Consider the following 24,495-nt stretch of genomic DNA (forward strand, 5'->3'; position numbering starts at 1 on the left):
TATGTTTGTACAATAACTTTTTTCAATAAAAAAAAAAGTACTGAAAAAGCTTTCCTTGCACCTTGAAGACAACAACAACAACAACAAAAGGGTTTCAAATATATTTTCAGATTATAAAAAAACAATAAAGTGTGTTTACACATAAGGTTTTTTTTTTTTTTTTTTTTTTTTGGCTTCCTGGTCAATTATATGACCAATAATAATCAAATTTGATATTCCATGATGAATTTTACATAATATCTGCCACTTAAAAATGCTTAAATAATGTGCTTCTCTCTCTCTCTCTCTCTCTCTCTCTCTCTCTCTCTCTCGCTCTCTCTCGCTCTTTCTCTCTCTATATATATATGTATATTCATATATATTACTGGTTTTATATAAATTTGAAAAAATAACTTTTTTCAGTAAAAAGTGCTGAAAACCTTTCCTTTCCTCAAAGACACTTTTCAAAGGTTTAAAAAGTAAGTTTTCAAACATATTTTCAGGTTACAAAAAATAATAATAAAGTGTGTTTATATTTATTATTCATTTTGAAAAACGTACACACATTTTTTTTTTCTTTAAAAGGAAACAGAATGGCTTCCTGCACGTTGGCTGTAAATCTTACTCTGATTGGCCAGATAAAAGTTTTCCAATAATGATAATATGTTTGAAAACGAAATTCACATATTTAAAAAGTAATACAAGATTATACAGACGCAGTTTTTTTCAAGAATGTCAGGCGTTGGTCTCATGTTATATGTTATATGTCATATAGCTATATGACCAATAATAATCATATTTGATTTTCCATGCTGAATTTTACATAATACCTGCCACTTAAATTGATCATTTAAAGCTGTCTAAGCTAATAAACATTTAGTTAAAACAAAGTGCTCTCGATTTATCTATATATTCATGTTGGTTTTATATGTTTGAAAAGTCTCTTTTTTGTGTGCAACACTTTTCAAAAATAAAAGTTTTCAAACATATTTCCAGGTTAAAAAGTAATAAAGTGTGTGTTTGTACATGTTTATTATTTGTTTTTAAAATAACTGACACAGTTTTATGATTTTCTTGTCAAATGGAAACAGAATGGCTTCCTGTATGTTGCAAAACTTACTTTGATTTGCCAGATAGGTTTTCCAATGACAACATTTAAAAATCAAAATGGTTTCACTTATTTTTTTTTTTTTTTTTTTTTTTTAAGTAATATAGGATTACACCAGCACAGTTTGTTTTTTCACAGATGTCAGTCATTGGTCTTTCTGGAGTTCTGAAAAGCTAAATCAAACAATGAAATGCAAATACTTTATTGATTTTTCTTTACTGTAAACAAGTCTTTCATTTTCTTAGTCATGTCATGTAAAAATAATTATGATCAAATTTGATTTTCCATGGTGAATTCCACACAATACATGCCATGTTTCCAACATAATTGAAAACAAAACTGTTTCACTTGTTTTATGTAAGCCCTCTGTCTTTTTGAAGATCTCAAAAGTTCTATCAAACAATATAATAAAAATACTGCTATCTATTGTTTTTGTTTACTGTAAACAAGCAACCTTGTGAAACATCAACACTTTAGTTCCGCCGACTTTTAGTTTCACTCTTAAAAATAAAGGTTCTTTTTTGGAATCGATGGTTCTATGAAGAACCTTGAACATCCATGGAACCTTTCAAATGCAGAAAAGGTCAAATGTTCTTCAAAAAGGTTCTTTTAAGAACGGTTCACTGAAAGATTCTTTGAGGAACCAAAAAATAGTTCTATGGCATCAATGTAAAAAAAAAAAAAAAAATTTGGAACCTTTATTTTTAAGTGTGTTTATGCTCATCAGACAAGCCTAGGGAACTTCATTTACTTATCAAAAGCATTTATTTCCAAAGCAATGTAGTCAGCTTTTTTTGTATTTACAGTACCTAACCATTTGCATGACTGAGCCATGGCCCGGGTTGTTTATGTAAAAGTGATGAAGAATGTAGCAGAATCTGCAACACAGAGACTGTCAGAATGCCAAAATACCGACATCCAAATACAGAAAAATGAAATGCAGACCTACTAAAACTAATCTAAAACACACAGCTCCTGAAGAGGAAGTGCGAACATCACTATAATTAACGAGCAGCCACTGTACAGACATGAAGCTGCTCAAAACAATCTGAGCGGAACTCAATGACGATCAATACTGGAGTGACAGTGACCCCTGATGGTTAGTTGGGATTGTCGTGTGAAAAAAAATATACAATGCCATAAAATCAACTACATGATGTCTCAAACTTCATATAGTGAGTTTCGCTCTTCTATTCGGTGTGTGGAGATGTAAATTAAACAAAGTGAGCTACAATCGTTCTCATTCTTAAAGCCGGTTGCGCTCGATCTTCTTTGTGTTCTTTCTGAATGTGTCGTGTGAAGAAATGATTCAGTGGTAATGAAACTCATTACGAAAGAAGTGACTATATCGCGACTACATAGGGGAATCATACAGAAACCTACCGAACGGCGGAGTGCTTTCAGGTAGTCGTGGCCGAGTGGTTAAGGCGATGGACTAGAAATCCATTGGGGTCTCCCCGCGCAGGTTCGAATCCTGCCGACTACGGAATTTATTCGTTTTTGCATAAACATCGTTTCACTAAAGTAAACAGTAAAGATTGGACGATATGATACGAAACGTCACAAATATGTCTATAAAACAGAAAAATGAATCTCATTAATAAACATTTAATTTGAATAAAAATGCTTTAGAGTTTAAAATATATCGTTCTTTTAGCAGTAATAAGATCCTAAAAATCAGTCACTGCTTGCTTGTACATTTTATTTGTGCATTTAAGAACAGATTTGACATTTGTAGCTAGTAGTACAGAAGAAAATAATAATAATTTCAGCTGCCAGCAGGTGGCGCCTTCGTGTCATTTAACTGCGGTAAACCCGTGGAACTCAATCAAGATCATAGTTTATAAAAAAATATTCTAAACAACAACAACAACAACGAAAAAAATTATTTACTTACCCTCCAAAACTGCATTTATATTTTTCTTGCGTGGAATATAAACAATGTTACACAAAACGCCAGACTTTCACAGCATCTTTTTGTGTGGGCTTATATGGGTCATTCTACAGAATTGGTTCAAAGTCAGAGTTGGAAACGTCTTGAAAATGTTTTCTTTTTATACCAATTTTGTATGTATGCAAATTGTATAATATCCAAGGTATACAATTTTAGTAATTGTGCAGTTGATTCTCATACTGTATTTTCAGAAAGTTTTGGAACATTTGTCCTCAAATTTGTCACAACCGAAACACAGTAATATAGCTATAATTTAATAAGAAGGGTTATATTGATCTATTAAGATTTTGCTTATATCTTCCAAAAACGCTTTAAAAGGTAAATCAATAACATTTACCACTTTAACAATATTTCAAGCGTGATTTATGAGATTTGTTGTGTTTTTAGCATAGTATTTTTTGACAAAACGCCCCATGTTTCGGTCGTGACAGCCCTGGTGAAAAAACCAGCATATGCTGGTTAGGTAGGTTTTGATGCTGGTTTAAGCTGGTCCTTTGCTGGTTTTTGCTGGTTATGTTGCTGGTCGAGGACCAGCACGAACCAGCAAAGGACCAGCTTAAACCAGCATCAAACCTACCTAACCAGCATATGCTGGTTTTTTCACCAGGGTTAACACATAAACGGTAGTGACAATAATGTTTTAATAGCGACCGCATCACACTAACTTTACAGAATTTGAACTGCATACTAAAACACTACTAAAACATACTAAAATGTGTATAACTGTAGTAAAATTTTGTTTATTTCCCTCAAATAAAGAACTATGTGTTCCCTATTGTCACTACTGAAACAATAATGGCAATGTTTTGGTAGTGACTGTTCGGTAGTGACAATTACCGAAACTTCAACAAATGTTTGTGACAATTCGGTAGTTACAATTTTAGGTACTTTTGAAGCTAGCTCAAAGATGCTAATTAGTACATGGTTAGCTTGGGCAGTTCTGAACAGATGTAAACAGATAAAAATCGAATGATATGGAATAACCAAAAAAGTGTTTAATTATAGGAAATGGTGTTCGGTTACAGACTTTTGAACACATTTACCTCTATTTACTCACTTTGTAGCTATGAAAGAGAGAGTGACACATTAATATTTCCTGACCATAAATGTAGGGGTGTTAAAGTTAAAATCAGTCTTAGCCAATGGACTAAAACATACACCGTTTCGGTAGTGACATATATAAATATATTGGGTACTGACACACACACACAACCACACACATGTTGTGTTTACATGTTTTATGGGGACATTTCATAGGCGTCATGGTTTTTATACTGTACAAACCCTATTTTCTATCGCCCTACACCTAAACCTAGCCCTCACAGGAGACTGTGCACACTTTTACTTTCTCAAAAAAACTCATTCTGCATGATTTATAAGCCTGTTTCCTCATGGGGACCTCACAAATGTCCCCACAAGGTCAAAATTTACTGGTATTACTATCCTTGTGGGGACATTTAGTCCCCAATAATGTGATAAATACCAGGTGCACACACACACACACACACACACACACGTTTGTTTTTGTGAACTGTGGGGACTTTCCATAGACTTCTATAGTTTTTATACTGACGAAACGATATTGTCTATCCCCTAACCCAACCCTAACCCTAAACCTAGCCCTCACAGAAAACATGTTTGCATCGTTACACTCTCAGATAAACATCATTTACTATTTTTAGTAAATGATGACAAGTACACACAAGTGTAAATGAAACAAGTACACACACACACACACACACACACAGACATATATATATATATATATATATATATATATATGCAAAACCAGCTAAAAGCCATCTCGGTCAAAAATGAGATAACGATACTGATACTGATACTGATACTAATGATATGAGTGAATGCTCTCGACACATATTATACGTCCATCAAAATATTCTTTTGAAAACAATGGAACAAAATGCAAAAATTCTTTCAATATCATTTCGTAAGTTGACATTTGGTGTTGGGGTTCGGGACAGCCACCTCCCAGTTGCAAGTACCCACTAAATTATGATTTTATATATATTCAGCTTACTGATAACATTGTGGGTTTCAATAGATAATAGAATGATCTTACTAAACATCTATGATTTGAATATTTAAATGCTTTTTAAATATGTTTTTTGGTTGTGGTTCTGTAGAATGGCCCATATAATAAAAAATGCCATGGAGGTCGAAACAACATGAGGGTGACTATTGCTCTTTTTTTCCTTTCTTAACACAGATATTATCTTTATTTCCTCCATCCAAACATCATCCAACTGTTTTGGAAGGAAAGAGATGTTGCAAAACAAAAGGAAGAGTAAGTGGACATAAGATAAATGTGTATGATACGGAAAGTAATTGTTCCAGAGATCAGTGTTTGCATTTTAGAACACATTTGCATAGGGTGCAGCTGAAAATCCAACAGGGTTTTCTTTGTCTCACCCCATGACATCACACCGTTCGGAAATCGTCTTTGAACACTTCGCCTTCCAAGATACTGCAGCATGCGCCGATCACCTGCTGTGACATATGTGTGTGTCCTCAATGCTATCAGGAGGAAGGAGACAGGTGACTCCATCGCTGGCGTGTAACAGGACCGGCTTCTGTCTGCTCTGTTTGCTAATCATTATGTAATGTATTTAGGCAGGTTCAGACTATGAAATTTTAAGGTCGTGCAGCCAAAAAAAGCTTGGCAGAAATGGTGTGGTTAATAGTTATTTATATGACCATTCAAAAGTTTAGGGTCAGTAAGATTTCCAAAAAAAAAAAATATATATATATATATAATTGCTGGCTGTATATTGATGACTCTCCTTCTTTTCAGTCTTAAAGTACTCTTAAATTAGTTTGGCCTTTCTGTGCTTTTGTAGGTCATGTTGCCTCGTTTTAGACTCTAACGCAGAATCATTGTGACTCAATGTCAACTTTTAACCTGAAACTTCATTTCATCCTCCGCATGTGTGATTTAAAAAGCTTTAACTATCACCATGTTTCTCAAATGCTCAGAAAATTGATTTTAGAGCTTTAATTTGTCAAGTTGGACCTTCAGCTGAAGTGTAGTTTTATTCGATTTGCTCACTTTCTGACACACAAATGGCCGGCAAAGAAAGACATCCCAGAAGTTTAATCAATACACAGAATGGCGGTTTACTTTTGTGCCTTAATCACTATTCTCAGAAGAGTTCAGCTTGAGAACACCACAAATCTTCCCCAAACTGTCGTACTAACATATATTCTGAGAAGCGATATAAAGCTTAGCTTAACATACACATCCAGTACAATTGCATTATAGCTCACTGACATCACGATCATTTGAAGGCTGTGGGTTAAATAGCTGTCGGCGGCAAAGTTCACTGGCTTAACCCTCTTGCAAATCTAATAGCAGTGCAGATAACTTCCTGTAACCAACCTACAGGATAGCCAGAAGGGCTGTGATAGCACCATATAGATAGTGTGAAACACAGATGCCCTGTATTTCACCCTCAACAGGAAGTGGGGGCTTTGGCGAAGTGTGTAAGTATGCAATTATCCAGCCACGATGAAATGACCTTTCATTATGGCCGAGAACTGCATAAGTGCTGCAGCGAACAGGTCTTCATAAGTTCAAGTGCTTCTGAACATGATGGGGACTGTCTGATTGGTTCATTTTGCACTGGAAAATGTCAGTGCCTTAAAGGGAACCCCAGGTATTAAGACTTGTATGGCTCAATACAACGTAAATGATGGCTCATACTGAAATATGTAGTAGAAAACCCATGAAAGATCATTTTATACATATTTTGGTCTATGGCGGGCGCCATTATGACGTAAAATGGTTGCACTCGGTGGGCTACTGCTGCTACCTGTTGCTATTTTTAGAGCAACTCTGAAAATAAAATACTGATACGATGACCACATTGTGCGGCTTTTGGTTGAAATTTTAAGTCGATGGGCAACAAAAGAAGCGATGTAAGTCTTCACTGCTTTCCTAGCATTAAGACGAGGAGAAAAGAATGGGAAGATGCCTGTGGACAAATAAAACTTCATGAAGAACCTCGTCTTTGTTGTCTCCACTTTAGCCCTGATGCCTTTGAGATTTTTAGTAGAGCACAGCTACTGAAAGAGCTTACAAACGGCAGAGACAAGAAACGCTAGATACCATCCTGGCAGGATGTAAAGATGGAAGACTGAAGGAGTTTCTCAGCGTGGATTTCACTTGATATCCTGGGACGTTTAGACTCCTTGTGGGGAAAATCGATGGTACGGCATTTCATTTAAGCTTACGCTTATATGCATTGCCATCTGTATGCTCTTTCAATAGCTGTGGTCATCGTATCAGTATTTTATTTTCCGAGTTGTGTTGTGGTAAAAATAGTAACAGTAGCTCACCGAGTGCAACCATTTCACATCATCGAAATAATGGCACCCCCACAGTCCAAAATATGTATAAAACGATGAGGAAATTTTAAATAACGTAAGTCTTTTGTGGGTTTTCTACTACATATTTCAGTGAGATATGTCATTTACATTATACTAAGCCTTACAAGTCTTAATATTCTCACTTCTTTCTGTTTTAAAGCAACTGTATGTAGTTTTGTAGGTTTTTGCGATTGGATCCTCTATAGGTAAGTGAGAGGAATTCACTGTCATTAAGTAACTAATTACAGTGGCTAGATGTACCAAAGCCCTGGAAGGCAAGCCTGCAACCTTCAGCCAAAAAAGTGTAATGGCTAATGCTAACGCTGCGGCGCAGGGAAGGAGACCTGACACCATTTTTTGAATGGATGTCAATGGAGGAGAGTTTACACCAAAAAAATTGTTGTTTTGTAAGAGAAGTCGTTGACTTTTTGCGACAGGTGGGATCCACCTTATGGTGCTTTCCATTCATTCCTATGGTATCCATAAACGGTGATCGAATGTTCACGACTCTGACTTAAATTTAATGACATCAAGGCACATGTGATCCATGTTGACCATTACGGTTTCTCTATCAGAAAGACATACAGACCAGGGCTCTACAGTGCGACCATTTCAGTCGCATGTGCGTGCGACTATGAAAAAATATTTAGGAGCACCATGTGCGAGTGACCCAAACAGCATATTTATGTTTGCGCTGAGGTGAGCGTCAAAGGTTTCTAAGTGTTTTTGCAACATTGAGTAATGTACCACAGGCATATCTCACAAATCCTTTCATAAAGTGTAGAGAGAGTGTAAATAAGAGATTAATTGTGCGGTGTAGAGAGCCTCATTGATTATAATGAAACTTTGTGAGATTGTGATGAACTAAGATGAGATACTGATTTAATACAACAGTTAAATAAACAAGAAGTTAATATTAAGTGACTTACAGTGTCTGACTATAACACTATTGCCTGATTTTGCTCTATTTCATCATCAAAAATAGTTTGAAAGAAGTCAAAACTTAGCTGCTGTGCATCTCCATTCAAACAGCTGTTTCATTTAAGAATGAACATGCATTTTTTAAACAAATCTAGTGAGTCAATGATTCAATTTCCCATTCATAAAGACAGTAATAAAGATTCAGCAACTTGCCACTACCTACTGGCAGTTTTAGTTTCATTTTCAAAGTATCTTTTCAGTCATTTAAATCATTTAATATTTCTGTATTCAAAATTTTAGATTTAAAACATTAATCTCATCATGAATTTATGAATTTGACTGCACTCACGCAACCTCTGAGCCTCATTAAACATATGAAAATACACCTACAAGCCACTTTTGTGTTCTTCTGTGCCACCTCTGAGTCTGTAGTACAAATGCTGAATAATAATACTAATACTGATTTCATTTGATTGGTAACTTATTCTTATTGTACTTGTTCTTATTCTGTCGTTTTATTAGAATTTTTAAAAAGCTTAACAAATATAAAAAAATTAAACGATGACATACTTTTAATAAAGTTAGAAAACTGCAATTACAAAGGTAAAAACAAAATTCCCCTGTAAATCACTTTAAGGAGTCAAATATCACCTTTTAATGGGAAGGCTATATTTTTTTATCCGATTTTTTGTTTTTTATTGATTAAAAGGTGCTCCTAAATGTTTTAAGTAAGGAGCAAAGTGCTCCTAAAGAGAAAAGTAAGTGTAGAGCCTTGTAGACCTTCTCATCCACAAACAGTAATACAATCTCTGGATAGGCTTGCCACGATAGACGGCGTTGACGGTGTTACCGGTTTTAAGACGCAACACCGGTGACATCACTTTTCCACCGTGACACCGTCCCCACATTTTTTTTTTTTTTTATTAAGTATTCGTTTTTTTATTTATTAAATATTTATTTGAATTAAATGGAAAATATAATTCTAAATAATTTACTTAAGACGAGAGCATGCACTATAATTAAAAACTGAACATGGCTACATTGCGTCATATTTCATTTATCACGTGAGGAGAACGAGAGGAGTCGAATTTACAGAAAGAGAATGGCGTTGTGTTTTTTTTTCGTTATGTTAATAAAAGTTCTGTTTAATATCAGTGATTTTTTTTTTTTTTTGTACTTTCGTTGTCGTCCATTCAAACAATTGACGCCGAATTGCCAATTCTTTTTAAAGTGAAAGTATAATAGGCACGCATTTATAAGCTATTTAAACGCAGAAAAAAGAGGAAAAGAGGAAACCCCCACCCCCACGGTGATACCGGTATTACCGGTGTTGTCACATGTCGATTAACCGGTGGGGAAATTTCCTCATCGTCACAACCCTATCTCTGGATGGATATGTGCATTTGTTGCTGCAATAAAGCAAGTCGGCATTTCACTGAATTTTGTACCCGCTGAGAAATGTACATACTCCAAAAACAGACGTTTGTAAAAAGCGTATGAAAAGAAACATAAGCCATTCAACTTATTATAAGTTACTGTACCATCACAACTTATATTTGAATTAAAGAGTTTATACATTTGATTCAAAGGGGTCATCGGATGCTAAGTTCACTTTTACATGTTGTTTGACCATTAATGTGTGTTGGCAGTGTATGTACAAATCTACCCTATAATGATAAAAATCCATGCAGTGGTTTTTAATTAATCTGTACAAATAATATCCCCTTTTTCAAATCGAGTCATTCTCAGATGCCTGTCGGTGTGGCGTCACACGATAGTTGATTGACATGAGCGTCTTACCTCAGATCAGCTGTAACAGTCCAACCTCCATTGTTTCCATGCCAGAGCAGGGATGTAAATTAGACAAGAATATCTCTGATTGAGGTGTTGTGTTGCTGGATGTAATAATGAACATAGTGGTCGTCATTTACTCCCGACATCTGAGCCACTGAAGATGCAGTGGATTACATTTGTTTGTGAAGGGAATGCGCCTCCCGGTCTACATATATCCGTCTATGTTCACGCGAATCATTCGTGATCCAGCTTCACTTACAGCAGAAGTGAGTATAAGGTTTTTTTTTTTTTTTTTTTTTTATAATGAATTTCTGCAATCACCTTTCCTAATAACCTGGTAGTTAGCAACTTTTGCGGCTAAACGCCCTAAATGCCGTAAAGTAAACAGTAAACAGGCTCGTCACTTCACAGAGACCCCTCGGGGGCGAGCAGAGCTCATTTGCATTTAAAGGAGCAATTTTTGCAGAGCTCATTTTGACGAGGTAAAAACACTACCATTGAGAACTTTTAACCAAAGTATATTATAGACTTTTCATTAAGACCCTAAGGCATAATATCAACTTGTGGAAAATGGGCATCCGATGACCCCTTTAAACCTGACGCATCTAGATATGTGCATCTGCTATAATAATGTTTTAAAGCTTAGCTACTTTTTGTTCTGATGCACAACAAAGGCCTAATTTAAGTTATTGTAGGTGGGCTAGATTGTTTACTGATTAAGTGTGATTTCAAACAATTTCTAGTCATTTTTCATACAATGGCTTTAAAAACACAAATGACACAAATCACATATGAAGGGGTCATCAGATGCCCATTTTCCATAAGTTGATATGATTCTTTAGGGTTTCAATGAAAAGTCTATAAAATTTCTCAGTGGTAGTGTAAAACAATGCCTTTTTTTTTTACCTTGTCAATATCAGCTTTGCAGACATAAACCCCTTTTGTTGGACGTTGCTTTAAATGCAAATGAGCTCTGCTCACCCCACCCCTCTCTTCTGTGGCATGACCAGCCATGCTCTGAGAGACTGTTCATTTTAGCTGTGAAACTTGCCAACTAGCACGTTATCAGGAAAGCCGATTGCAAAGATTCATTAAAAACCCCTTATACTCACTTCTGCTGTAGATGAAGCTGGATCGCGAATGATTTGCGTGAACATAGACGCATTTAGGTAGATGGGGAGGCGCATTCCCTTCACAAACAAACGTAATCGGCTGTGTCTTCAAGGCTTAGATGTCGAGAGTAAATGACAACTGCTATGTTCATTATTACATCCAACAACAAAACACCTCAATCGCTTAGAAGCCATTCTTGTCTACGTCCCTGCTCTGGCATGGAAACAATGGCGGTCGGACTGTTACAGCTCATTTAGGGCGGGTCTAAAGTAAGACGTCACATAGCTAAGAAGCTGAAAATGGCCTGATTTGAAAAAAGGGATATTATTTTTAGGGATTAAATAAAAACCCATGGGTGGATTTTTATCAGTAGGGTGGATGTATACACACACTGCCAATGCACATTTATGTTTAAACATGTAAAAGTGAATTTTGTATCTGATGACCCCTTAAAAAAAAACCTGCGCTGAGGAAAGTCATGCTTTTTTTTAAGCAAGGCATTTAACAAACAAGGTTTTAAATGATAAAACAATGCACTGTTGAAAATGAAGACCAAATAATGTTGTGGCACTTTGTTAAATATGTTTATCATGTTCTTCAAGATTATCCCAGATTCAATGTAACTGGCAGCACTTGTGGCATAATGCTAATTTACACAAAAATATTTCCCACCCTCTGTATTATAGTAAAGTACTTACAATTTAAAGGTACAGCTCACCTAAAAATGAACATTTTCTAAACATTTGCTCACCCTCAGGACATCAAATGGTTGTAGAGGGGTTTGTTTCTTGTTCAGAACAGATTTGAAGAAATTCAGTATTTCATCACTTGCTCACCAACGGATCCTTTGGAGTGAATGGGTGCCGTCCGAATGAATCTCTTATTCTGGCCAGAATCTATGGTTTGAAGTTAATGCCACGACGACGGATTTGTCTCTTAGAAACACTCCTCTTTTCATTTCACAAGACATTAAGTGATAGACTGGAGTGGTGTGGATTACCACGTTTTTATCAGCTGTTTGGACTCTGACGGCACCCATTCGCTGCAGAGGATTTATTGGTGAGCAAGTGATCTAATGCTGAATTTCTCCAAATCTTTTCTGGTGAAGAAACATCATCTACATCTTGGATAGTCTGAGTATATTTATTCATTATTAGTTTCAAAACTCACTGTCCTTTCCAGTTTAAGATTCAGTACACATTCAGACAATTTTAATTTTGACTTAAGCGTGCAAACATGTAACAGTAAGCGTCAATATACAAAAACACAAATGTTGTTTCGCTCCTAAACCTGCACTAGCAAAAAAAAACACCATGCAAGGAAACTGCGGTATATGATGCAAAGTGGTCAGACTGTTAGTAACAAAAAACCACATTCACACAATATAAACATCTGACACAGACAAATTTCTTTTTATAATTTCCTTTTTATTTATTCAAAAGAAACGAGGAAAAAAAAGGCAAAAAAACAAACAAACAAAAAAAAAGTTAAGAAAAAGGCGAGACATTTAAATAGGAGCGACTGTGTGCAGTGTTCAGGAGAAGAAAGAGGACATGATTTCTCACTGCGGGTCTGACAAAGCCCAATGCTCAGGCTAAAGCAGCAAGCCAGAGACACTGTCACACACCGTCACACACCAGAGAAAAAGGCACTAATCCAGAGAGAACAAAAAACATCACGGAGGGGATCAATAATACACGAGGAGGGAACAAAATACATAAGAGCTAAAACATACAAGACAAAGAGGTCAAAGAAACCAAAATAAACAAACAGAACGCATCACATTAGTCGATGTGACAACAACTCAAATACATGAAAACTCTCTGGTTTCTTACTTCTTACTGGCTTAACTGGCCTCGGCCAGTTTTCAACACCAAATCTTTTGATTTTAAATTGTTACGTGAACAGCTTTTCGACATGGACGCAGCGAACAGATGCGTCTCTGAAATCATGCAACTGTGGTTTTACTCTGCAATCCGGCATCCCGCGTGAGAGGCCCTACAGAGTGATGTCGGCTACATTCACATCCCAAGACAAATAAAAAAAAAGTGGCTGCAATAAATACATTGGCTTAAAATGGTGGCTAGCCGTCCGGTTTTTCACATTAGATCAACTCCTGCACAATCGGAACCTACTGGTTCTAAAACAAAGTAAGAAGGATGTCAAATGGAATACATGATGCGTTAAATACTACGGCGTCACGTCCGAGATGCTCAAAAATTAGCACGTCTCAGAGCGTCTCCGTTTCATCTGGCCTCTCCAAAAAATTAACATAATTTACAACTGGAAAAAGAAAAAATATGTGTTGAAAGGTAAAACAGACAGACACATACAAATATATAATATATATATTCTTAAAAAAATGGATTTCTCTCTATACGTGATTTTTTTTTTCCACAGCCCAGATGTACAATGCGTTTGCAATTTTTTACTCTTACATTTTTATATATTTTTAGAATGTTTTTCCTTTTTAAAAACAGCTTTAGGATTTACTATTATAAAGAGTTTTAAACATGCAGCCAAACAAAAAACAAAACATTAACAAACAAAAAAAAAAACAATTCTATTCGCAGACTAGAAAAGAAGCCAGAAGCAGCAGGATGAATCTACAGACAGAATCATTGTTGTTTTAATTTACGTGTGTTTTACTATGCTAAGATTCAGCCTTTCCTTCGCCCTAACAGCTCAGTCTGGACTGCAAGCGTTCATGAAGACATCACGATTCTCAGGAATAATAGTTTTGCCCGGGCACCGCGGCAGAGGTGGAGACGTCCAGCCTCTCCGCTACGTTTTTTTTTCTCTCTCGCTCTCCTTGTTTTCGGTCACGATTCCATTCTTCTGCACCGCTTTAAATTTCACAGGACTTTAAGGGTGTTGACGGGGACGTGTAGGGTAGTCTGATTGTATGTGAATGTGAGGGGCCGTTAATTACAATTTATTCACTAATCGCTTGGTTGTTTCCTTTACATGTTCCGATTCACAGGCGTGACGTAGTTGCGTGGGAACATGCCCGTCTGGCCGTGACAGGCGCCCTTCCACCAGTTGGGGTCAGAGTTGTCCAGGACCTGAATGAAGTCTCCGCGTCTGAAGCCGAGCTCACCGTCCTCCTGAGGGTCGAAGTCGAACAGGGCCTGCACGTATGTTGGATGCTGCTAATAAACAAAAGAGGTGTGTTAATAAAAAACTAATCTTTAAAAATCAACATAGTTGTATTATTTTGGACCGTGGGGGACGGCATTATTTCTTTGACGTCACATGGTTGCACTCGTGAGCTTCCTGTTACTATTTTATTGCAACACAACTCTAAATACAAAATACTGATACAATGCCACATTGTGTGGCTTTTGGTTGTAATTTTCAGTTGAAGGGCAACAAGAGAAGCGATGCAAGTCTTCACTGCTTTTCTAGCAATAAGCAGAGGAGAAAAGAATGGGAAGACGCCTTTGGACGAATAAAACTTCATGAAGACCTGTGTCTTTGTTGTCTCCGCTTTAGCCCTGATGCCGTTGAGGCTTTTAGTAGAGCACAGCCACTGAAAGAGCTTACAAACGGCAGAGACAAGAAACGCTAGATGCCATCCTGACAGGATGTAAAGATGCCGACACTTGTCATGACGCCGCAGACACTGAAGGAGTTTCTCAGTGCGGATTTCACTCAATATTTGGGGGTATTTAGACTCCCTGATGGTACGGCATTCGGTCCAAGCTTACGCTTGTATTCATTGCCACCTGTAAGTAGGGTTGTGACGATGAGGAAATTTCCCCACCGGTTAATCGTTAAGTGACAACACCGGTATCACCGTGGGGGTGGGGGTTTCCTCTTTTCCTCTTTTTTTCTGCTTTTAAATAGCTTATAAATGCGTGCGTATTATACTTTCACTTTCAGTTTTGCGGGAATTGGCAATTCGGCGTCAATTGTTTGAATGGACGACAACGAAATTACAAAAAAAAAAAAAAAAAAAAATGTGGGGACGGTGTCTCGGTGGAAATGTGATGTCACCGGTGTTGCGTCTTAAAACCGGTAACACTGTCAACACCGTCTATTGTGGCAAGCCTACCTGTAAGCTCTTTCAGTAGCTGTGCTCGTTTCAGTATTTTATTTTCAGAGTTGTATTGTGGTAAAAATAGCAACAGGAAACGGCAGTAGCTCACTGAGTGCAACCATTTTACATCAGCAACGCAGAAAGTGCAGTGTGCCAAAAATAATGGCGCCCACCTCATAGTCCAAAAAATGTATAAAATGATGTGGATTTTTTAAATGTAAATTTCTCATGGGTTTTCTACTACATATTTCAGTAAGCGACATCATTTACATTATATTATGCCAAGTCTTAATAAATGGGGTTTCCTTTAAAAAAAAAAAAAAAAAAAAGACAACAAATTGCAGTTAATACATTTGATCATTTCAAAAAGTCTGGCATTTTACCAGCTTTATTTATATTATTTTAAATAATAAATAAGGCTGCCCCCTAATTGATGACTAGCCGTTAGTTGATGAGAAGAGGCTTGGTCAACCAGAATGTTATTATTGGCTTAGTTGCAAAAAAAAAAAAAAAATCCACAGGAAGTGGCTAAGTCACACAGTCCGTGACAGACAGGTCGTTAACGGCTGGTCTATGTGGTAATATAGTACATCGGTCAGGACATTCAAACACTTACCAATCATTCATCGATCTTAAATATGGCTTATCATCTAAAATATGTAAGCAGTAGCAACTTTACATTGCTGCTCAATCTAATGCGCTACTGAAGTGTCTGTGCGTAGTGTGGAAGCTGAATAGTAGTGCGTTCACTGCATGACAGATGGAGGCGCCGGTGCGGTCACTTGCTCTTAAAATAGTCTGTCATTCTTGGTCATACAGATAAAAGTAATACATCTTTTGAATCTGTAAAGACTGTACGTTTATTCATGTGCACTCAGAATAACACCGAAACATTGCGCTTTTGTAAAATAATTACTTTTTTTTTTTTTTTTTTTTTTTTTTTAAATGGAATGCACTTTTTTGCTGTCTCGATCTCTGTGAACTTGAGCGCGAAACTCTGTGTATATTTGCCTTACAGACATGAAAAATATATCTATAGAGAGTGAAATGTCTACTTTGAAATAAACAAATTCAAATAGAAAACACATATTGTCAGATTATGTAATCCGTATGAAACATGCACACAGGCGCATCCACTACTGTGGAGATGACGAATCAGCCGAAACAAAGAAAGGGCTAGTTTATCAATAAATTAGTAAAATGTTAATGCAGTCTCCTTGCTGTTTTTCTCTTGACACATTCATAATTCTTATATCTCCCAGTGTGCTGTAGCAAGCTTTTTTTGCATGTGCTTGAGCGCTTATTAGGCTATGTAGGCAATTAAATACTCATTATTATGATTTATATGGTTTATTAATAAACCTGCGACTAATAGTAATAAAAATTCTTTCTTTGTCTTCATTTAGTTTGTACAGCATGCCTTTTTTCCTAGCTGTACTGTAGACATCTATTCTAGTGCAAGTTATTCCAAAGAAAAATTAAATTAATCTTTAATCTAAATTTAGTAACTTGTTCTTCCTGTGAACCTATTTTCCGTTTCTGTGGAAGCCCCTAAAGTCAAATTTCTCGTTTCACTAGAAAATGTGTGTTACATTACAGAAGTAATATTAATTCACATTGAGTTTAAAGATTAAAAAAAGGTAATATTAAGCATACATACTTGAGGCACCTGCTCAATGTCTCGTAGAAAGATCTGTTGGTTTCGGGAAACGGATGTGGTGCGGTGATAGTCCACCAGCTCGTTGAGAGAGTTAAACTTCACGACCCACAGGAAGTACTTTCCAGCCCCGTCACGCAGCACTTTGAAATGCTGTACATCATTGCCAAACCTACAATAACAGCAACAAGAAAAACTTGAATATAAACAACCCTTCGTAATGTGCATGACAAACTTATTTAATACTAAAAAGACTGACATAATGCAGTCCTCCTGTGCCGTGATCCATAAATAAAACGTTGCAGACTGGGCAGCAGGTTACATAAGTGAACAGAGATCAGAGCACACATTAACACATGTATGCAAACACAGCCGAGACAGACAAGACAGACGTGGGATGAAACGAGTGACTGCCCTGATGTCGATCAGAGAAACGACTGAGATGAGAACAGATGTGATTCACAGACGCATGATGACATTCAGTTACATGTCTTTGTATCTACTACTACTACTGTACAGAAGTCTGTGGTCAGTAAGATTTAAAGGTTTTGTTCTCCAAGTCCGCTTTTTGGTACAAAAAATGTGAAATATTTGGTACAAACAATGTGAAATATTTTTACAGTTTAAAATAAAAGTTGTCCAGTTTATATATATGATTAGATGTAATTTATTCCTGTGATGCAAAGCTAAATTTTCAGCATCATTACTCCAGTCGTCAGTGTCACACGATCCTTCAGAAAACATTGTTTTTGTTCACTTAAAGGAGAAGTCCACTTCCAAAACAAAGATTCACATATAATGTACTCACCCCCTTGTCATCCAAGACGTTCATGTCTTTCTTTCTTCAGTAGTAAAGAAATTATGTTTTTTAAAAGGAAAACATTTCAGGATTTTTTCTCCATATAATGGACTGATATGGTGCCCCACAGTTTAAAATGCCGTTTAAATGCAGCTTCAAATGATCCCAAATGCAGTTGTAAATATGGAGAAAAATGCTAAAATGCTGAAACCAAGACATGAACTTCTTGGATGACAAGGGGGTGAGTACATTATATGTGAATCTTTGTTTTGGAAGTGGACTTTTCCTTTAAGACAAAAAAAGAGCTCTGTTTATGAGGATATACTGATGCAAAGAAAGAAGGCACTTCAGATGTGTGCGGCATGTTCTTTCTTGCACTTAAAAAATTTAAAGTTAAAATCACATTAAAACGCAAATGCAGGAATCATTAAGCAGAATCGTAATGCACTTTTCTTGGAAATTTTGAACCGGTTTCTCCAAACCCATCCCTAGTCAGGACTCTGACTTGATGAAGCCTGCAGCGCACACACAAGTGATTCTGGGAATTAGGAGAGGTGGATTTAAGGTGTGGTGACGTACTTGACGGACAGGGAGAAATCTCCAGGCGCGCTCTCGCTCTCTCGAATGAGGAAGGCTCCGTCGTGCCTCTGTTTGTTTAGGATCTCCTCCGCTCTGGCCCTGGGGATTCTTCCGAAGAACCACCTGTGAAAACAACATAAACATTATCATTATATCAGAACTGAGGCACGGTATTAGGCAAACTGTAAACAGAAGAGGTGGAGAGAGAGATGCTGAGAACAGAGATCAGCTGTTGATTTTGCTGATTTACATGGAAGTGTGGATGAAACGAAAGAGGAAAGATCTTTCGCGAAAGCGCTGGCGCTGAAAAGAGCAGCTTAGGAAAATGAGACGCCAATTTTCTGTCTGATGGAAAGCCAAGAGAGCAATTAACAGATGAGCGCAGACAATCAACATAAAAAAAAAAAGAAAGAGAAGTAGCGCAGAGGAAAAAAAAACAGCTCAAAAGAAGAGCTACATTTAGACGATCAGCAAACCAGCACAGGATGCTTCATTACAGCATGTGTGTGAACACAAAAACAACAGATTGTGACAGACGTCAAAACGTCTGCCCGTGTCTTCTTTCTTTTAGAAGAAAGCTGGTGACAAGCCAGTTTAAACCAACAATATGTTCTTACTGAATAAAAATCGAAATCTTAAGTCAAACTACATTAAGGCTGGCTCTGTTTGTGGATGTGTGCTATGACGGGGCAGGGTGAGGTGAACTGTGCTAGGCAAACCTGACAACCGAAGGCTTTTATTTACTGGAGAGACAAGACAGCTGACAAATCCAAAGTTCAGTTACTGTGTGCTATTGTAAATCATAGCCAATGTCACCACTGTGCCTACAGACTTTGGAGTAGATGCTCACATATAATTGAAAGCATGTAAATAGTTTCATTTTAAGTAAGCAAGATTTGAAAGTAAAAATAGTTTTTAAATGATTTGCAGTTCTGTTTCAGAACTGAGTCAGAAAAAAGAATTCCAGAATTAAGAATAATAAACTATAGAAAAGAGAGAGAGAGAGAGTTATATTTCAGTTAAACAAGATTTAAATGGAAGAATAGTTTTACAAATTATTTACAGGTTTATTTTTTTTTATGTTTCCTTACTGAGATCTGATGTTGTAATTACTAATCATTCACAAAGTTTTGATCCAAAAACAAAACTCCCTAAATTTCAGTGAAAATAATAAACTAGTAAATAAAAAAGTAGATTAAAAACTAAAATTAAAAATATATTTATAATAATTGTTCCATTTTAATTAAACAAGATTTAAATGTAAGAATAGTTTTTACACTATTTACAGTTCTGCTTATATTTTCTTAATGAGTTTTAATGCCGTAATTATTGCTTATTTAAAAAGTTAAAACAACAAATATCAGTCTTACAAGACTTTCTGAATACAAGACTTAAATGTAAAAATAGTTTTTAAATTATGTACAGGTTTAATTATCAAGATCCTATGTCATAAGTACAGCTCATAATAAAAGTTAAAAAAAAAAAAAAAAAAAAAAAAAAAAAAAAAAAAGTTGCATTTTATCCAAACAAGATTTGAAAGTCAGAATTGTTTTACAAATACAGTTCTGCTTGTTTCATTAATGAGATCTAATTTTATATTTACAATTTAAATACAGTATAAATGTAATATTTATATTTTATATTTAAAAAGTGCAGTGGATCCAGTGGATTAAAAATAAACTAAAATACATATAACACATAAACATAAATAGTATTTTAATTTAACAACATTTAAATGAAAAAATTGTTTTACAAAAATGATTTACAGTTCTGCTTGTTTTATCAATGATCCAATTTCATATTCCAAGTCTTGATAAAAAAAAAATAAAAATAAACTTAAAAATTAAGTAATAAATTAAAATATAAAAACCTGTAAATTGTTGTATTTTTATTAAACAAGATTTAAATATAAGAATAATTTCTACTTATGCTTCATTAATGAGACCCAGTGTCACAATTACAAATTTTTCAAAGTGTAATATAATATAAAATAAATAATATAATATAATATATGCAAAACAACAACAACAACAACAACAACAACAATAAACTAAAATATAAAAACCTGTAAATTGCTGTATTTGCTAAGAACTTCATTTGGACGATTTTCTCAATATTTGGATTTTTTTGCACCCTCAGATTCCAGATATTCAAATAGTTGTACCTTGGCCAAATATTATCCTATCCTAATAAATTAATACATCATTGGAAAGATTATTTATTCAATCTTCAGATGATGTATAAATCTCAATTTAAAAAACTGACCCTTATGATATTTGTCGTCCAGGGTCACGTATAACATAAAAATGAAAAATAATAAACTAAAATACAAAAACCTGTAAATGGCTGTATTTTAATTAAACAGGATTTAAATACAAGAATAATTTCTACTTAATTTGGAATTGAATATAACAACCTGAAGAAGTCGCACTGAACAGACTATTATTCCAACCCTCATATGTTTATGCCAATCTAATTAAATATGTAATGGACATCTAGTTTAATAAATGATAAACTCTTCTGCTCTACACTTACTTTAAACAGTACGTCATGCGAAATTATCATACTCTTCTGCGCCCAGAGGGTCTGTTACGTAAGGCTAGGAATAAAACCACAGGCTGTCTCTGCTGTACCTGTCTAATCTCTCCTGCCCGCTTTGATGTGGCCCGCTCAAGCCACAGACACACAAACACAAAGACCATGTGACCAGGAAATGGCATTAAAGCACTCGAGGGCAAATTCCACTCGAGCACCGTCCACTCGCCACACGACAACTGTCTCTCTCCGCTCAAACACGTGGACGGCATTTACATCGCCTGTCCTGATAACAGGCATCCATCCACCTGCCCATACCATAAACCTGCCTAATCTTCTCCACCTGTCCTGTGACAGTAAAAAGCCAATGTTTTCTGGGACATCAAAAAAAAAAAAAAAAAGCTGGGACTTAGGGAATTACTTCCAGTGATGCAAATAATTAATATTTAATGATCTAACATAGGAAAAACTAATGTTATTAACTCTCCCTTATTTAAAACATAACTTATTAGTGTAAATATCAAACTAAATGAAAACTATGGAATGTGGCCTTCAGATATTTGCATCCGCAAGTGATTATTCAAGTAAAAGCAACAGAAACAAATAGCAGAAATATATGAAGTTTGGGTATTTTGGCTTGGGTCAAGAAACCACACGACACTACAACACGTATGCAACCCTTCTTTTGATTTAGGAAACTTTAAATAGTGGATCATGTTTCTGAGCCTCATTGTGTGTCATCACATGGGTTTCAATTTTTCTCTCAAGCAAATATTAGTCAAATTATTCATTCTTGCGTTCATGTGTCGTTCCGCCTTGGCTCCTGCACAGGACAATAATGAATTTCTCTGACACGGAGACCAATGAGGAAGACAGCGGAGGAACAAACCAAACCATCTACACGTAAAAACGCTGAGCCCAAACAAGCTGTCTGTTAGCAAAAGGGCAACAAAGCGTTCCCACGAAAATTATCAGGAAGTAAACCGACAAAAAAAAAAAAGAGAGAGAGAGAGATTCTGCAAAATGCACCAGGAGGGAAAATGTACACAGACCAGAGAATCTGTGATCTGACACCAGATGTAATTACTGAAATGTTTTGGCTAGAGCTCACAACAGCCTCAAGGCCAGTGTAGAAAGTACACTTGGTCTGCTGTCACAGCAAATATATTATCAACCACATATTTAAAGGAATAGCTCACCCGAGAATGAAAATTACCACATGATTTATTCACCCTCAAGCCATCCTAAGTGTGTACGACTTTTTTCTTTCAGACGAATACAATCAGAGTTATATTAAAATATGTTATGGCTCTTCCAAGCTTTATAATGCCAGTGAATGGCTGTTGAGATTTTGAAGTCGAAGAAAGTACACCTATCCATCATTAAAAGTACTCCACACAGCTCTGGGGTGTTAATAAAGGCTTTCCAAAGTGAATCTATGTTTTTGTGTAAGAAAAACATCCATATTTACAGTTTTATAAACCGTAATCTCTGGCTTCCGTTAACAGTCATATGTACTTTCATGCGAAAATGGTGAGGATTTGTGAAGAAAAATGTTGGAGGATTGCGACATAAGCTAAGAGGAGACTGGTTTTCATTTGCTGTAAACAAAACGTTGTTCTCGTGAGACTAGCATATTCTCACCGGAGCTTATGACAGTTAGCGGAAACTAGAGATTATGGTTTATAAGTTTTTTGACTACAAAAGACCTTTACTGGAGCACTTTTATGATATTTGATATCACCACCCATTCACTGCCATTATAAGCTTGGAATTTTTTAACATAACTCGTGACTCATGATTGTTTTTGTCTGAAAGAAGAAAGTCATATACACCTACGGTGGCTTGAGGGTGAGTAAATCATGGGGTAATATTCGTTTTTGGGTGAATTATCCCTTTAAAATGTAAAATAAAAAAATATGTTTAATAATACTTTAATTCAGCAAAGATGCATTAAATTGTAAAGTGATGTCAGAAAACAAAAAATCTATTTCAAATAAATGCTGTTCTTTAGAACATTCTAAAATCCTGAAAAAAAAGTATCACAGTATCAAAGCACAACTGTTTTCAACATTGATAATAACAGCAATTAAATTGGTGTTTTTAGGAAGCCAAACAAATTAGAACATAATACTGTCAGAAATTCATCCTGCATTTTTTAAGCTTTATTTTTTCCACAGAAACAGCAGTAGAGCTTTTATTTTGAAGTAAAACTCCAGCTTCAGTGAAAACAGGCTTACAAAAATGCATCTCACTACAAATCTAGTGAAACGCCGTAATCATCTGCTACAAAAATAAAGCATAACTGGTGGCCACTGTTTCCCAACGTGCGATAAACTCACAGCACATGCAATAAATGAGTTCACTACAGGCTTGCCACGATAGACGGTGTTGACGGTGTTACCGGTTTTAAGACGCAACACCGGTGACATCACTTTTCCACCGTCCCCACATTTTTTTTTTTTTTTTTTTTTTTTTTTTTTATTCGTTTTTTTATTAAATATTTATTTGAATTAAATGGAAAATATAATTCTAAATAATTTACTTAAGACGAGAGCATGCACTATAATTAAAAACTGAACATGGCTACATTGCGTCATATTTCATTTATCACGTGAGGAGAACGAGAGGAGTCGAATTTACAGAAAGAGAATGGCGTTGTGTTTTTTTTTCGTTATGTTAATAAAAGTTGTTTAATATCAGTGATTTTTTTTTTTTTTTTTTTTTGTACTTTCGTTGTCGTCCATTCAAACAATTGACGCCGAATTGCCAATTCTTTTTAAAGTGAAAGTATAATAGGCACGCATTTATAAGCTATTTAAACGCAGAAAAAAAGAGGAAAAGAGGAAACCCCCACCCCCACGGTGATACCGGTATTACCGGTGTTGTCACATGTCGATTAACCGGTGGGGAAATTTCCTCATCGTCACAACCCTAGTTCACTACATTCATTCACTGTGAACAGAGCCGTTCTGAGGCGCAGAAAATATCGGATCACAATCTAATCACCTGAACAAAGTATGGACTTCGCTTTGCAACCCCGCAGTGAAAACAGACTTGATGAAGGGATTAAGCCATAATGTGCTTTCGGCTTTTGACAGATACTGTGCATAATGGCCCAAAACACTTTAAAAGAGAAGTTCACTTCCAGAACAACAATTCACAAAGAATTTACTCACCCCCTTGTCATCCAAGATGTTTATGTCTTTCTGTGTTCAGTCATAAAGAAATTATGTTTTTTGAGGAAAACATTTCAGGATTTTTCTTCATATAATGACTTCATTTGAACTTCCAAAATGTAGTTTAAATGCAGCTTCAAAGGGCTCTAAATGATCCCAGCCGAGGAGGAAGGATTTGGTCTTTTTTTTGTTTTGTTTTTTCCCAAAAAATACAAATTTGTGTACTTTTTTAAGCACAAAAGCTTGTGTAACACTAGCTCTGGGATGCACGTCCACGACGCTACGTACTACAGAATCTGAAAAACAATTTCTTTTCGACTGAAGACAGAAAGACATGAACATCTTGGATGACAAGGGGGTGAGTAAATTATTTGTAAAGTTTTGTTCTGGAAGTGGACTTCTTTAAAGTCCTTTTACGTTAGAATAAGAAGTTTAAACGTATTTTAAAC

General features: G+C 35.9%; 1 protein-coding gene and 1 non-coding gene across 5 annotated transcripts in view; one reads left to right on the forward strand and one right to left on the reverse strand.

Annotated features, from left to right (window-relative positions):
- The first annotated feature begins 2,491 nt into the window (after positions 1–2,491).
- trnas-aga (transfer RNA serine (anticodon AGA)) lies at positions 2,492–2,573 on the forward strand. Its single transcript has one exon. It is a non-coding gene; the product is annotated as a tRNA-Ser (tRNA).
- Positions 2,574–12,661: 10,088 nt separating this feature from the next.
- grb2b (growth factor receptor-bound protein 2b) overlaps positions 12,662–24,495 on the reverse strand; it is a 56,044-nt gene continuing 44,210 nt past the window's right edge. For 3 of the 4 annotated variants that reach the window (XM_051103301.1, XM_051103306.1, XM_051103292.1), the window contains 3 exons: positions 18,333–18,455; positions 16,958–17,126; positions 12,662–14,407 (listed from right to left, as the gene is read on the reverse strand). In XM_051103301.1, the coding sequence (XP_050959258.1) occupies positions 14,219–14,407; positions 16,958–17,126; positions 18,333–18,455 (481 nt within the window). In that variant the 3' untranslated portion in view covers positions 12,662–14,218. The remainder of the gene's footprint in view (positions 14,408–16,957; positions 17,127–18,332; positions 18,456–24,495) is intronic. The other variant, XM_051103311.1, reaches the window with a different exon arrangement.

The sequence above is a fragment of the Labeo rohita genome, chromosome 3 (assembly GCF_022985175.1).
Source record: "Labeo rohita strain BAU-BD-2019 chromosome 3, IGBB_LRoh.1.0, whole genome shotgun sequence".
NCBI lineage: Eukaryota > Metazoa > Chordata > Actinopteri > Cypriniformes > Cyprinidae > Labeo > Labeo rohita.